This window comes from Jaculus jaculus, chromosome 11 (assembly GCF_020740685.1).
Source record: "Jaculus jaculus isolate mJacJac1 chromosome 11, mJacJac1.mat.Y.cur, whole genome shotgun sequence".
In the NCBI taxonomy this organism is placed as follows: domain Eukaryota; kingdom Metazoa; phylum Chordata; class Mammalia; order Rodentia; family Dipodidae; genus Jaculus; species Jaculus jaculus.
The window spans coordinates 39,556,475-39,573,276 of NC_059112.1; the positions used below are offsets into that span (position 1 = coordinate 39,556,475).

At 42.8% G+C, this 16,802-nt stretch overlaps 1 protein-coding gene across 2 annotated transcripts in view; it reads right to left on the reverse strand.

Moving 5' to 3' along the window:
- The window catches only part of Zcchc4 (zinc finger CCHC-type containing 4), a 58,489-nt gene that overhangs the window by 26,003 nt on the left and 15,684 nt on the right, over nt 1-16,802 (reverse strand). For both annotated transcript variants that reach the window (XM_004656096.3, XM_045161136.1), the window contains exons 4-6: nt 13,723-13,998; nt 13,012-13,092; nt 948-1,020 (exon numbers count right to left, since the gene is read on the reverse strand). In XM_004656096.3, the coding sequence (XP_004656153.3) occupies nt 948-1,020; nt 13,012-13,092; nt 13,723-13,998 (430 nt within the window). The remainder of the gene's footprint in view (nt 1-947; nt 1,021-13,011; nt 13,093-13,722; nt 13,999-16,802) is intronic.

The window sequence follows — 16,802 nt, forward strand, 5'->3', positions numbered from 1 at the left end:
AAAGAAAAAAGAAAAAGAGAAAATCAGAGCCAGTGCACACCTTTAATCCCAGCACTTAGGAGGCAGAGGTAGGAGGATCGCCAAGAGTTTAAGGCCACCCTGAGACTACAGAGTGAAGTCCAGGTCAGCCTGGGCTAGAGTGAGACCCTACCTCAAAACAACAACAAACAAAAAAAGCAAAATCAGTGCTAAAGAGATAGCTCAGCAGATAAGGTGCTTGCCTGAAAAGCCTAAGGACCCGAGTTTGATTCCCCAGTATCCGCAGAATGCCAGATGTACAAGGTGGCACATGTCTGGAGTTTGGTGTGCCCATTCTCTCACTTTCTATCTGCCTCTTTCTCTCTCTCTCTCTCAAATAAGTATTTGAAAAGCAAAATCACGGTACGATATTAAAAACAATCAAAATCCCTGGCCCACTCCTGCAGCACTGAGGAATGATGATGCAAACCAAGCCCTTCTCCACCACTGTGTCAACATGGACATCCAAGCCCACCCATGCAGCATTCCAGAGCTTCCTCCCAAACCTCGCACCTCTCCTCCCTGTCCTCCAACTGCACCCAGTGGGCCATGGCTCCTTCCCCAGCACCTGCAACCCAGTCCGTTTCCATCCAGGAATACCTGAAGAATCCACTGCCTGCCTCTCTTTCCCAGTGCTCGCATAGTCCTCATCATTCTTGTCATATGATTTTCAGCTCCCCAGCCCTCCTTCCCCTCACTCAATCAGTTCTCAAACCCAGGGATTAGCACCCACAGAGCCCCTCCATGGATGGATGTAGCTCAGTGGTAAAGGACTTGCCTAGGATGTATGAGGCCCTGAGTTCAATTGCTAGCACCACAAAACAAACAATCATGACTTTTACTAAAGGGTAGAGAAATAGCAAAGGAGGCGCTCTTGAATGTGTCATTAGCTATGAAGAGAAGACAGAGGTAATGGTCATTATCCTTACCTTCCCATCAAAGAAATGATGGTTAAACATATTGTAACGACAAAAGCTGTCTTCCAGGTAAAACTGGGAATACCTGTAAAATAATTCATTGCTGGAGTTACTTGCCCCACCACAACTTACACTTATAAACAAACACTATAGTTTTTATGTATTATTATTATTACTTTGGTCGTTCGAGGTAGGGTCTCACTCTAGCCCAGGCTGGCCTAGAATTTACTACATAATCTCAAACTGGTCTTGAACTCACATTAATCCGCCTACTTCTTCCTCCCTTGTATGGGGATTAAAAGCATGCGCCATTACATTTAACATCTTTTAAAACTTGAATACCAAGTAGGTGCGCTGTGGCACCAGCCTGGCTGGAGCATGTGTCTTTTATATCTTGAAGACCATGTAGTTTTGTCACTGGCTTAAGTTTGCTATGTATTGTTTCAGAGTGACTTGAAATTATTTTAAAAAGCTAAAGAATGATGAAGTTTATTTAATCAAAGTATCATTTTATAGCATAAAATATAGTTTAGTGGGCTGGAGAATTGGCTTAGTAGTTAAGGTACTTGGCTGCAAAGCCAAAGGACCTCAGTTTGATTCCCCAGAAACCACGTAAGCCAGATGCACAAGGAAGCACATGCATCTGGAATTTGTTTGCAATGGGTGGAGGCCCTGGGGTGGCCTCCCCACCCCCTTTCTCCCAAATAAATAAATAAAAATAAAACTATATGAAGAAAAGTATAGGTTAGTGATAAGGTATTAGGAGGTATTAGGATTTAGAATGTGTTGAGTATTCTCAGCATCTGTCTCCTTCATCCTGGTGCTGATTGTCAGGCTCACCATGGAAGCAGCACTCTTGCTTGTCTCCCCAATTCCTCTCTGGTTTCAGCTGGGCCTTCATTGCTGTCCTCAAAATGCATAACCCACAACCCCATGGGGGGTACCTGCAACCCCACTGAGGAGGGCCTCCAGCAGAATGGGGGCAGGGAGGAGGGGAAGAATAGTACCAACACATGATATATTCATACTAAGAATGTCCTTAATAAAATACTACTACTACTACAGAAGCCAGGCGTGGAGTCAGGAGGACTGCAAGCTCAAAGCCAGCTTGGACTACAGCATGAATCAAGGTTGGCTTGCTTATCTCAGAATAGAGAATTTTCCTAAGGCTGATGATCCTGCTCCGTGGTACACTGCTTGTCTAGTATGGTTGTGGTCCTAAGTTTAACCCCTGTATTGCAAAACGAGCAAATAAAATATACGTGCTCCCATGGACCAGCACACCAACTGGGTTACGGGCATATTATTACATAATGTAAGCTTACACTGTGTTTACAATTAAAATGTCTCTATTGGGATTGGGGAGATGGGTCAACAGTTAAAGGCACTTGCCCACCCACATTCAATTCTCCTCAGTGGCCACATGAAGCCGGGTACAAAGCACGCTCGTCTGTGGCCACAGAGCCATGGGAATCCCGAAGCCTAGCAGCAGCAAGAGAGATCGCAAACAAGCAATTAAAAATTTTTTTATATAGTTCATGGTCAATACCTTTGAGGAAAATACTGGGTCAATATTTCTGCTCAACAGCTATTACTTTCTACAGTTAACAAAAAAAGAGTTGAGTATAATGTCACACGCCTTTAATCCCAGCATTCAAAAGGCAGAGGAGGAAGGATCACCATGAGTTTGAGGCCATCCTGAGACTACATAATGAATTCTAGGTCATCCTGGGCTAGAGTGAGACCCTACCTCAAAGAAAAAAAAAAAAAAAAAGCCGGGTGTGGTGGCACATGCCTTTAATCCCAGCACTTGGGAGACAGAGGTAGGAGGATCGCCATAAGTTCAAGTCCACCCTGAGACTACATAGTGAATTCCAGGTCAGCCTGGGCTACAGTGAAACCCTACCTCAAAAACACAACAACAAAAAGAAGAAGTAGAATTTATGCAAAGTATTTCTCAACTAATGCAAATTAATTTAGTTTGCTACAACATGCTTTTCAATTTAAGAGGAAAAGAAGTCTGGGCTTTTTATATGTGTTGAGTTACTGCCAGGATATAGGGCTGTTTATTTTCTGAGTAAACTGTTTTACTTTTTTGTTGTTTTTGCTTTTTGGTTTTTTGAGGTAGGGTCTTACTGTAGCCCAGGCTGACCTAGAATTTACTCTGTAGTCTCAGGGTGGCCTCAAATTCATGGTAATCCTCCTACCTCTGGCTCCCAAATGCTGGGATTTAAGGCATGTGCCACCACGCCAATCTCCTACTTAGCTTTTTAACTGACTACTTAAAAATGATATGAGGGAGCCGGGCGTGGTGGCGCACGCCTTTAATCCCAGCATTCGGGAGGCAGAGGTAGGAGGATTGCTGTGAGTTCAAGGCCACCCTGAGACTCCATAGTGAATTCCAGGTCAGCCTGGACAAGAGTGAGACCCTACCTCGAAAAACCAAAAAAAAAAAAAAAAAAATGATATGAGGGGCTGGAGAGATGACTCAGCATTAGGTGCTTGCCTGCAAAGCCTAACAACCTGGGTTTAATTCTCCAGTACCCACATAAAGCCAGATGCACAGAAGCACATGCATCTGGAGTTCATTTGCAGCAGCTGGAGGCCCTGGCACATCCATACATTCTCTCTCTGCTTACAATTAAATAAATAAAAATAAAATTTCAAGTGCTATCAGAAATAAATAAGAGTGTCAGCTTTGGCTATTAACACTTTATTTTACTAATTAGCTAGGCAAAACATATCACATTATGGTTTCAGTTTGTATTTATTTAATTACATACAAGACTATATTCCCTAGGCTTAGGTGAACTATGTTTTCTCTATATACACAGTTAGGTCTTAGTGCCTTCATTACTGATTTCTGAATTTTTAACACAGTACATAAACTTGAACCCTGTTAAACTTATTACAAATAAATCACAAATGAACCACACTGTCCTTCTTGCAAAGACTGAAAAAAAATGGGGATACAGCCTTACTTATATGCCTTCTTTTCTTATACTGTGAACCCCTTGTCTGTGACAGACTGATTGCCTATGGTAACTATACTATGACAGAGAGCCCCAGCCCAGCCTCTCTTTTGGTTGCAGTGTGGTTCCTAACCAGGAACATGAGCAGCTGGAGTACAAGAACTGGCTTCACATCCTAGCTCACTCACTTACTTATTGTGTAGGAAGCAAGTTGTTTAGCATTTCTGGGCTTGTTTCTTTTTCTTTTCTTTTACCCCAGTCTACTGATTTATTTAGTTTTGGTAGAGTCTCACCCTAGCACAGGCTGACCAGGTACTCTTGATCCTCCTGCCTCAAGCCTCCCCAGCACTAGGGCTACACGTGTGCCATCTACCATGCCTGGCACTCTCGCTCTCTAATCATCTTCCCAGCAGTCCTTCATTTCTGACCTGGATCAATTCCCCTATACAGACAACCCAGCTCCTGTGAGGCCACCACATTACACCACATGAGTGTGGTGCCTATCTGGCATAGCACATGACAGCTAGTCCAGAACTTCTGGAGTCAAGTGATCCCCTGCCTCAGCCACTGCACATGTCCCCAGAAACCCACCAATGTAGATGATGTGATCCCCAAGTTACTGAAAAGAAAGTAACTTGGGGGAAGTAACGAAGGAGTGAAGTGATCTGCTTCAAGCCACACTGTTTTTGATGCTAACGTTCAGATCTAGGTAGTTTCAGTTTGAGGCTTCTCACTTGTCAAGCTGCCTCCTCCTAAAGTACTTTAGTTAGTTAATGTTGAGGCAGGGTTTCACTCTTACAACTTACCCTGCAGCCCAGGCTGGCCTCAAATACAGTGACCCTCCTACCTCAGCCCTCGAGTGCTGGGTGGGTGGGTGTCACCATGTCCAGTCAAGGGATGGACTTTCAAGATGCACAGTAGTTTTGATGAATGCATCACAAACAAGGTGACCTTTGAGTGTTAATTACCACATGCTGAACAGACATTCACATTACTCTACAACCTAAGAGGCAAATGATACCTATAGTCACAGTTTCCAGATGGAAAAGCTAAGTGACAGCAGAGGGAGACAGCAAAGTGGGCCAGGGCCCTGGTCCCTGCCTCTAATACTCCCAGATATCAGGCTCAATCCTGCTCCCTAGATCCTCACCACTCATTTTGGGGCCCTGAAGGCTGTGAAGGTGGACACCTTAGCATTTCCAAGAATCTAAGCTGGACATAGCCAACTTTCCCATGGCACAGAGACGCACCAGGAAAACCTCTCATATCACCAAATGGAAAAAATAAGTCTTCTAGGACTTCGTAAAGTAAATGAGATTGTGCATACAAAGCGGTCGACACAATGATAGCTACATACTTAAATGTTACCATCATTACTTTAATACAGATCAGCCAGAAGGGGTTTTTATGTCTTAATGCCTCTAATACTAGAAAGCTGTGTTTAAATTCAAAATCAAATCAAAGACAATTTCTTCTCGCTTGGTGGACATGGAAGAACGGCTGCCCACCCTCTCAGAGCTGTTCCCTTTATAACATTGAAGGCGTGGTTAGCTCCCTGCCCACTGTACAGCGTTTGTCTGCGCTGAAGAAATAAACAAAAGACCAACAACTCACAGATGGTCCCAATATATACTGCACAAAATGGCCACTCCAACTACATAGCAACATCCATCACCATTAGAACACAAATATAGATAACTACATTTCAAATTAACTGAATCTTTTGTTTTTCATTTGTCCCAAGAGTCTCACCGTGTAGCACAGGCTAGCCCAGAGCTTGCAGGGATCCTCCTGCCTTGCCCTCCTAAGTGCTGGGATTAGAGGTAGGCACTGCCCTGCAAGTCACTACCAGCACAGCTTCTGGTCTATGACCCACCCGCGAGGGTGTCCTCTCTGGGCTGCTCTGAGAGGAACAGCACAGGAAAGTACAAACCCCTCCTCACTCCATCGCTACTTCATTACCTCACAAAGGAACAAGGGGCATTTTTGAAAATTAAAGAGAAAATTTGATTTATATAAAATTCAGTACAGTACACCTGTCTAGAACACTCCAGGCAACAATGTGCAGGGTCACAGAGAAAAAGCTAAAACTTCTAAGTTTCTGCCAAGTAAAAACAAGGGAGCATAATTATTCTTATTTTAAATTATATAAAAAAAATCACTCAACTTCACCTCTTAAAATGAAATTGGCCACAAAGAATGATTCTCTCCACTGAGTCAGACAAACAAAACCAATCAGAGAAGCGAGCACTTGAAAGCTGTTCAAAAGGACGTTCCTGTCATTTGATCATTCATTCTCTTTAAATAAGAGTCAGTTGCCAAGTGTGAAGCATCTCTTCCACAGGAAATGTAATCAAGAGCTGAATAAATTCCTTCATAAAATGAACCTAAGAAATTCATTTCTGCTACAACTTTATTTGGATAGTAGTTTGCCAAATAGAGTGTTGCATCTTTCATGCTAAAATTAGCACAGAGAGAAATTCATCTTAGCCAATGGTAACCTCACATCACACAGCCCTGGAGAAGGATGTTTTTAGCTCATGGACAGACAGCTCTGGAGTTGAGGTGGCTCTGCAGCCCAGGACAGACCCTCTATAGTGAAACAAGATAGCAAATGTCTAATTTGTAGCAATCTTCCAGCCTCAGCATCCACCTGCTGGGATTACACAGGTGTCACCATGCCCAGCTGTAACAACTTTCTTGTGAGAACTATCCAGGAGTCCCCACAAGAACTCTCTCAAGAGCATGCCTCCCCTAAGGATATCCCACTGGGCCCTAACTCCAAGGTACCACTACCTCCCTTAGTGTGAGACACTGAGAACTAAGCCTTTAACACACAGGTCATTGGGGGAAAACAGTGAAGGAGAAATAGAGAAAGCCAGCTTCTTTTAGGCAGTTTCAGTTAGGAAAAGGAGCCCAAGAGGAAACCAGAAGATGCCACCTGCCTCGGCAGAAGAATGGAATTCGTGTCTGATCTAGTTTCACCCACGAAGTCTACAGCACGCCTGCCGCCTCCGCAGTCTAGCACACTAGCTAGATGGGCTGGCCTGTAGGGTCAACCCCTCCAATCTACACACCAATTAGGTCTCCCCTTACAAAAATGAGTTGACCAAAATAATCAACCATAAAGGCTTGTCCATGTTGACCTCACTCTGCTCTCTGTCCTGTGATTTCTGTCTGGACACAGGTAAGTCTGGCTCTCCCCGGTCTGGCCTGGCTGGGTAGGTGAGCGCACTGCTTCGTGGCCTGGGTAGTTTTCTGCCTGTCTTCTGTCTGCCTTATGCATTGGGCTCCGTTCTCACTTTGATTACATGTATGATTTTCCTCCCATCTCTGAGCCTACCTTGTGTGTATTTTCTCTAAGCTTCAGATCTACCATGTAGGCATTTCCTCTAAATTCTGGGCCTGTGACATGTATAATTGCTGATTTAACTGTCTTTATTACCCATTTTGCCTCTGAATTTCATGGTCTTTGCTTTGGTATATTCTCTGCTATTCTTTTTTAAGCCATCACCACTTGCTCTCCTAACTTTCTTCCATGGTCCTCAAAATCATAACAACATATCAACATGCCTTAGTATAACCACATACTGGGTTATTATTTACTCATTAAAGGGTCTGCTGATGCATACTATAGCATGGATGAGCCTTGAAAACATTGCATTAAGTGAAAAAAGCTACACACAAAACATCACCTATTTATATGCTGCCACTTATATGAAATACCAGAGTAGACAAATCCAGAAAGGTCAAATGTGGCTGCCAGAGGCAAGGGGTCAGGGAGAACACTCACTGGGGAAGACTGGGGTCAGGAAGAGATTGCTCGCTGGAGAACACTGGGGTCAGGGAGAGAAAGCTCACTGGGAAAGGCTAGGGACAGGGAGAGAATGCTCACTGGGAAAGGCTGGGGTCAGGGGAGAATTCTCATTGGGTAAGACTGGTGTCAGGGAAGAATGCTCACTGGAGAAGACTGGGATTAGTGTGAGAATCCTCAGTGGGGAACACTGGGGTCAGGGAGAGAATGCTCACTGGAGAAGACTGGGGTCAGTGTGAGAATCCTCAGTGGGGAACACTGGGGTCAGGGAGAGAATGTTCACTGGGGAAGACTGAGGTCAGGGGAGAATTCTCATTGGGAAAGACTGGGGTCAGGGAGAGAATGCTCACTGGGGAACACTGGGGTCAGGGAGAATTCTCATTGGGAAAGACTGGGGTCAGGGAGAGAATGCTCACTGGGGAACACTGGGGTCAGGGAAGAATGCTCACTGGGGAACACTGGGGTCAGGGAGAGAATGCTCACTGGGGAACACTGGGGTCAGGGAAGAATGCTCACTGGGGAACACTGGGGTCAGGGAGAGAATGCTCACTGGGGAACACTGGGGTCAGGGAAGAATGCTCACTGGGGAACACTGGGGTCAGGGAGAGAATGCTCACTGGGGAACACTGGGGTCAGGGAGAGAATGCTCACTGGGGAACACTGGGGTCAGGGAAGAATGCTCACTGGGGAACACTGGGGTCAGGGAGAGAGTGCTCATTGGGGAAGTGTAGCTTTCAAAGGTGATGAAAATATTCTGGAATGAGATAGTGATACCAAACCCTTGTGAATACATCTGAAAACTACTGTTTTTGTATGTTTGAAATATATCTCAATTAAAAATTATTTAGGGCTGGAGAGATGGCTTAGTGGTTAAGCACTTGCCTGTGAAGCCTAAGGACCCCGGTTTGAGGCTGGATTCCCCAGGACCCATGTTAGCCAGATGCACAAGGGGGCGCACCCATCTGGAGTTTTGCAGTGGCTGGAGGCCCTGGTGCGCCCATTCTCTCTCTCTCTCTCTCTCTCTCTGCTTCTTTCTCTGTCTGTCGCTATCAAATGAATACATAAAAATTAAAAAAAAAATTGTTTTAAAGAGCTGGAGAGATGGCTTGGTGGTTAAGGCACTTGCCTGCAAAGCCAAAGGACCCAGATTTGATTCCCTAGGACCCATGTAAGTCAGATGCACAAGGTGACACATGAGTCTGGAATTCATTTGCAGTAGCTAGAAGCCCTGCCACCCATTCTCTCTATATATCTGCCTCTTTCTTCTCTCTGTCTCTCAAATAAATAAATAATTTTTAAAAATAGTATTAAAAAATAAACACTTGAGCTGGGCGTGGTGGTGCATGCCTTTAATCCCAGCACTCAGGAGGCAGAGGTAGGAGGACTGTCGTGAGTTCGAGACCACCCTGAGACTCCATAGTGAATTCCAGGTCAGCCTGAGCTAGAGTGAGACCCTACCTTGAAAAAAATAAAATAAAATAAAATAAACACTTGCCAGGTGTCGTGGCACACGCCTTTGATCCCAGCACTCAGGAGGCAGAGGAAGGAGGATCACCATGAGTTCAAGGACACCCTGAGACTCCATAGTGAATTACAGGTCAGTCTGAGCTAGAGTGAGACCCTACCTCGGAAAACTGAAAGGAAAAAAAATAAAAATAAACATTTAACATGTAGCATTCATGCTTAAAAAAAGTATATATTGTGATTCTTACCTTTTAAATGTTTAAATGTATAAGAAGACTTAAGAAACAACAATCCAGGTTTTCAGTGGCATTGACCTTTGACTTCCATAGGCATGCACACCCACAAGCATGCATACCCACATACATACAAACATACATATACACACATGCCCACCCCACACACAAGGAAAGAAAAGCTTGTGTTTGAAGTCAAGATCATATGTAACTTGATATGCATTCTTAGAGCTGTAAGATACTGGAAAGTTAAGGCTGCATCATCTCCCCAGAAGTAAGAGAACAAGGGAGGAATCAGAGTGCTCCTTTGTCTAGAATTAGTCAGTCATAGACTACAGCTTTGTTTCTCCTCTAGCCACACACCTTATGCCACACACCTCTCTGTAGACTGCCTACCCCATGAGTTTGGCCAAGAGCTGGCCAAAATAAGGCTCTAGCATGGGAACTGGCACATGACCAAGCTAATCAGCCTCTCAGGAAAGCCACCTCTTCCCATCACACAGGTAAGCTGAAACAAGACAAGCTTCACAGTGCTGTCACCAAAGCTCCAGCAGTATGAAGAATACTATCTAAGAAGCAAAGCTAACATGCACAGAAAGATGGAGGTCTAAGAACAGGATGGAGAGAAAGATGGAGGTCTAAGAACAAGATGGACTGAAGGATGGAGGTGTAACAACAAGATGGAGAGAAAGATAGAGGTCTAACAACAAGATGGAGGGAAAGATGGAAGTCTAAGAACAGGATGGAGAGAAAGATGGAGGTCTAAGAACAGGATGGAGAGAAAGATGGAGGTCTAAGAACAAGATGGACTGAAGGATGGAGGTGTAACAACAAGATGGAGAGAAAGATGGAGGTCTAACAACAAGATGGAGGGAAAGATGGAAGTCTAAGAACAGGATGGAGAGAAAGATGGAGGTCTAAGAACAGGATGGAGAGAAAGATGGAGGTCTAAGAACAGGATGGAGAGAAAGATGGAGGTCTAAGAACAAGATGGACTGAAGGATGGAGGTGTAACAACAAGATGGAGAGAAAGATGGAGGTCTAACAACAAGATGGAGGGAAAGATGGAGGTCTAAGAACAAGATGGAGTTCTAAGAACAAGATGGAGGTCTAAGAACAAGATGGAGGTCTAAGAACAAGATGGAGTGAAAGATGGAGTTCTAACAACAAGATGGAGAGAAAGATGGTGGTGTAACAACAAGATGGAGGTCTAACAACACAATGGAAGAAAAAATGGAGGTCTAACAACAAGATGGAGGTGTAACAACAAGATGGAGGGAAAGATGGAAGTCTAACAACAAGACGGAGAAAAAGATGGAGGTCTAAGAACAAGATGGAGAGAAAGATGGATGTCTAACAACAAGATGGAGAGAAAGATGGTGGTGTAACAACAAGATGGAGGGAAAGATGGAGGTCTAACAACACAATGGAAGAAAAAATGGAGGTCTAACAACAAGATGGAGGTGTAACAACAAGATGGAGGGAAAGATGGAGGTCTAACAACAAGATGGAGGGAAAGATGGAAGTCTAACAACAAGACGGAGACAAAGATGGAGGTCTAAGAACAAGATGGAGAGAAAGATGGAGGTCTAACAATAAGGTGTGAGGTACAGGATAGTGGCTGGAGCCCAGTGAGCGGCAGCCCGGACTCCAGTCATGGAGATCACTATCTTCTGCCATAGGAACAGATCTCTGGGACTCCAGTGACCCATTTCCAACCAGTAATAGCACCTTATTCTAAATACATAATTAACCCAGCACAAGTTACTGATTCATCTGAAAACCTCTGTGGAGCAAAGGCAGGAGGAACCAGGGAAGAGGAAGAGAGAGAGGGATGACAATACAGAAAGCAGCTATATAAGGAACACTTATTTACATATAAGTTCAAAAGCAAAAATACTGCCAGAAAATTATGTCTTGGCCTTTTGCAAATGATTTGGGGTACATTATTTTACTTTTAACACTTTCTTTTCTCATCTGGAAAACAAGAGTGCTGATAGTGCCCATCTTAAAGGGCTCCTCGAGTAATGAGTTAGAATAGGACCTGACACACACAAAGAACTCACAAAGTCCCAGCTATTGCTGACAATGGCAAAATAAGAACCTAAAGGTTAAGCTTCTACCTGTAAAACAACACATTTATATTGACAACAATATGGTAGGAAAGGAATACATGACTTACAAAAGAAACTGATATATCTATACAATGGAATAGTAAACAGTCATAAAGGAATAAAGTACTGTTATATGGCTAGACTACTTGATGCTGACTAAATAAAACCAGGTACAAAGGTCTCATATCAAGTGATTCCATTTGCACAGAATGTCCAAACTAGGCAAATCCATAGGGATAGAAATGGTTGTCAAGAGTAGTGACTATAGTGTTTCCTTTCTGTGAACTGGAAACCTTGCTGAGCCAAGCATAATGTCACATGCCCATGATCGCAGCACTCAGGAGGTGGAGGCAGGAGGATCAGGAGGTCAACACCAACCTGGGTTATACAGTGAGTTTGAAGCCAGTCTGTACTACAAATAAACACATACAGTCTCCTGAAAATTGATGGTGGTAACAGAGAAATAACCCACTGAATACAAACCAAAAACTCTGAAATAGGCACTTCAACGTGGTAACAAGGATGTATGCTGTATCTCAATGGAAGAGAAAGCTGAATTCTCCTTAAGAAGAAAGATTACTATCACATTGTGAAGGATCACTTCTGTTGAGCACATTAGTTAACCACAAAAGATCTATCAACAAGGCATGAGCAGCTAACAGGCTGGTCTTGTTAATAATGAATGAGAGTATAATGAGAAACTGGAGACACTAGTTGCTTGTATGAGACAATTTGGAAATATAAGGAAAATGATTTATAAAAGCTGTACTTGGGGCTGGGAAGATGGCTCTGCAGTTAAAGGATCTTGCTTGGAAAGTCAAGGTTCAAGTCCCAATGCACCCACATAAGCCAGATGTTAAAAAAAAATGCACAAGTATGTGGCATTTGTTTGCAGTCAAGAGGCCCTGGTGTGCACATGCATGCAAGCACACGCGCACACACAAACAGATTAGCTAGATAAAGCTAATCTAAAGCTGTACTTGTTCACGTGACATTTTACCCTTCAAGCATCAGCCTTGTTTGTAGGAGGGAGATAGCACACTCAGTGTCACTCAGTATTCTGACAAAGACCTAAATAGGAAGAACAGTGACTGATTCCTTTAATACACTCAAGAATGTGCAAAAGACCTAAGAATAACTGTCATCTTACAGGGGAATTCCTTTAACACACTCAAGAATGTACAAAAAGCCAGGTGTGGTGGTGCATGTCTTTAATTCTAGCACTTGGAAGGCAGAGGTAGGGCTGGCATGAGTCCGAGGCCAACCCAAGACTACATAGTGAATTCCAGGTCAGCCTTGGCTAGAGTGACACCCTACCTTGAAAAAAGGGGAATATGCAAAAAACCCTAAGAATAACTGTTACCTTGCAGTAGAATTCCAACCTAAATGTTAAAGATTCAGTATAGATTATAAACAAGAAGGAAAAACAAAAAATAAGAGATAAGAATGGAGAATGAGTATTACATATTATAAACCTACCGAAAATCAATATCCAATAAAAGGCTTTTAATGTTTGACTTCTTCTCACCCGATGCTGCCAACCTGATCAGTTCATGCAGCCTAGAGCAATTAATGAAAGCAACTTTAATACCACATCATAAACATCACAGACAATAAGCTAATAAGTAACAAACACATCCACTTTCTAATATCTAACTAATGGAACACTGACGAGAATTTGACATATACATACATATACAAATGACAGGGTCTCAGGTAGCCTAGGCTAGCATCAAACCTCTATATAGTCAAGAATGACTTTTGAAGTTTGGATCTGCCTGCCTGCACCTCCCACATGCTAGGACCACAGGCATGCTCCAGCACTTCTGGTTGTATGTGCAGCTGGGGATGGGAGCTAGGGTTTTGTGCACTCTACCAGCTGAGCTACATCCCCAGCCCATTTTGCAAATATTTTTAAAAGGACAGAACTTAACAGAGAAATCTAACAATATAAAAACCTTTTGTTCTCAAATCTGAAACATCTCCTACCATATATCAAAAAGAAATCTGTAAAGGTTTCTCTGAACTGGAATACAGGCTGCAAACTCCTTAAGAGAAGGACCGCACGTTCTACTTCCTCTTAGACTCAAGTGCTTCACGCCTTACCCTGCACACAGCAAACTGCTTGGTATAATGTTCATTTTATTATTAAATGGTGTTGCCAGGAGGACTAAAAATTGGAGAACATACCTGGGTGTTCCAACACACAGTACTCTTCTAAATCCAAGGGCAGAGACGAGGTCTACCAAGAACTGACAGCTCCTATCAGCAAACAGATACTGAGCATTTGTCTTCTTGTTTTCCAAGGGGAAAAGGAGCCGGCTGGGCCTTCTCAGCTGGGCGATGGAGACATCAGCCAGCACTATGTGCTCTCGATGCTCACCCCAGTCGTCAGGTAACAGCAGCTGTTGACAACTTTGACAGAACTTTCTCTGCACCAAGGGCAACTCAATAAACATCAGGTACCTTCAAGACATAATAAAGACACAGTTTGAACTTGGTTGGATTTTTTTTAAGACATGTATTTTTGCTATTTTTAGTATCCAAAAAGTATTACTTCCTAGAGTATTGCATAAAGAGGCAAAAATAAGAAAAAAAAATCTGTGGCATGTTGGCTAGAATTTATGTCTAGCTGTATACCTACAAAGTGAAAAGAGTCAGCAATTTCATAAGAATTGAGATGCTCCAATTTAGTCACTGAATGAAGATCAATACCCATTTAAAATGGGAATATAATATATTACTCAAACTACTTAGTAGTAATGGCAACTACCAACATGTTTGAATTTATTGACAAATCCATGTGCTCTAATTCTGACATGTTAAACAGTCTGGCTCAGCTGGCAGTCATTTTAAAATGAGAAATTAAGATCATTCTTCAAGTTCTTATGGCATACTTAGCAAGAAAAATTACCTCCTAAAAGAAAAGATGTTCCTACAGAGCTCCTCTGCTCTCAGCAGTGCTGAGGAAGGCCAGTCTCCCCAAGACAGCAAGACTGTATTAAATGTCTTTTTAAAAGACTATTTTTTAAAATATTTTTTTATTTATTTAAGAGAGAGAGAGAGAGAGAGAGACACTGTTTTTTCTTAGGTTTCTTGTTTTAGAACAAGGCTTATGAGATTCATGTTTTAATTCATAGGTTTTCTGTCATTTTCACAACTATTAGGTTTCATAGGTGGTGCTATTAATCTTACTCCTGGGGAGTCTAGGCACAAAAACGTAGGGTAGATTATTTGCTTAAGGCCATATGATTAAGCAATGATACAGCACGATTCTGAATTAGGACAACCTGAATCTGGAACCCACACCTGTGTCAGGAACTGCCCGGGTGTTCTTCTCACTGTTCCTGATGTGTGGTGGTGGTTGTTTTAGAAAACTATGCACTATAAAAGATGACTTTGCTACCCAGTAGTATATTATCCTAGGAATATCCTTCATAAGACCTAATAAGCCATTTGCAAATAATTATTTTAGAAAATGAAAAAAATATTGATATTTCAAGATCTTTGGAGGTGAGAGAGCTCAAAGTAAAAGATCTACTTTGTAGAGATAGGAAACAATGTCTTTAGTGATGGGCATTAAAGTATTTAAAAATCATCAATGATGCAATACCTATATGATTAAAATGAATTATAAAATCTTAGTAATAAAGAGTACTTTACGAATGCAAAATAAATAAATAAATAAAAGAGAGAGAGAGAAAGAAAAAGAAAAGGGCAGCTACATAGAGAGAATGGGCATCCAAGGCCTCTAGCCACTGCAAATGAACTCCAGGCACATGTACTACCTTGTGCATCTGGCTTAGGTGGGTACCAGAGAATCAAACCTGGGTTGTTAGGCTTTGCAGGCAAGTGTCTTACCCACTAAGCCATCTCCCTAGCCTATTTTAAGCCAAGTGACACAGGCCTGTAATTCCAGCACTCAGGAGTCTGAAGCAGGGTGATCATGTGTTTGAGGCCAGCCTGAGTTACATGGTAAGACCTTGTCTCAGGGCTGGGGAGATGGCCCATATGGTCAAGTGCTGGCTGCAGAAGCATGAAGACTGGAGTTGAGATCTCCAGCACCCACATAAATGCCAAGTGGGTGTAGGATCCCAGTGCATGGGAGCTGCAGATGGAATGCCTGGCAAGCTCTGGGGTCAAGTGAGAGATCTGCCTCAACAAAGCAAAGAGGAGAATGATCGAGAAAAACACCCGACATCAACCTCTGGACTTGACACATATATGCACATACACATTCACGTGTGCTCACACCTGTGCCCATAAGCAAATATATACATATGCACGCACATGCATGCGTGCGTACACACACACAGACACACACACACAAGATTATACTGGGTACATCAATTGTTTTCTTTTAACTCACCCTGATTTCAAAGTTAACACTTTTCTTTCTTTCTTTTTTTCATTTTATTTGAGATTTTTTGGAAAAAGAAATGTCCCTGGTCAGTATGTCTTAAACACTCATGGGTTTTGTATATGGGAAACCAGGCTTATGCGTAATAATAGAGTAATAGAGTAATAATAGGAAAGAAAAATGAATGAGGCCACTCAGAACTACAGAGGATCAGAAATGTGCAGTCAGGCAGGCTGCACAGTAGTGGCGAAGGTGCCCAGAGTGTACAGGCAGTAGTCTCACTTGAACTAAACGTGGGAGCTGCAAGGTCAGAGCTGTCACTGCAACAAAGCACTAGATATCAAAACTGTCTAAGTCCAGCTCCAAGCACCAAAAAGCATTCTAAGCTAAGTAGGAAGTCAGCTGTGTGCCAGTAATTTAAATGTTTCTATTCCTAGGGTAAGTGCTCTTTTTGACAGCATTATCCATGGCTAGAAAGAAAAGGAGAGATACAGAGAGATTCTAGGAAACTTCTTAGTAACCAAAAATAATATCAACAGGGGAATGGGTCCCAGGAGGCAAGACATCAACAGAAGCAGCAAACTGCCCCTCTTCAGAAACACAGTGCTGAATTTACTGCTGGAGCCTAGAGAATCGTGGTGGAAGTATTAGCATCTTGACCCTCAAACAATTTCAAGCAAACAAAATAAGTGAACTAACATGAGCTGGAGAGATGGCTTAGTGGTTAAGGCACTTGTCTGCAAAGCCTAAGGACCAAGGTTTGATTCCCCTGGACCCACGTAAGCCAGATGCACAAGGTGGCACATGTGCCTGGAGTTTGCAGTGGCTGAGGCCCTGGCATGCCCGTTTTCTCTATGTGCTTCTCTCTTTCTCTCAAATAAATAGAAACATTTTAAAAAAATAACAACTT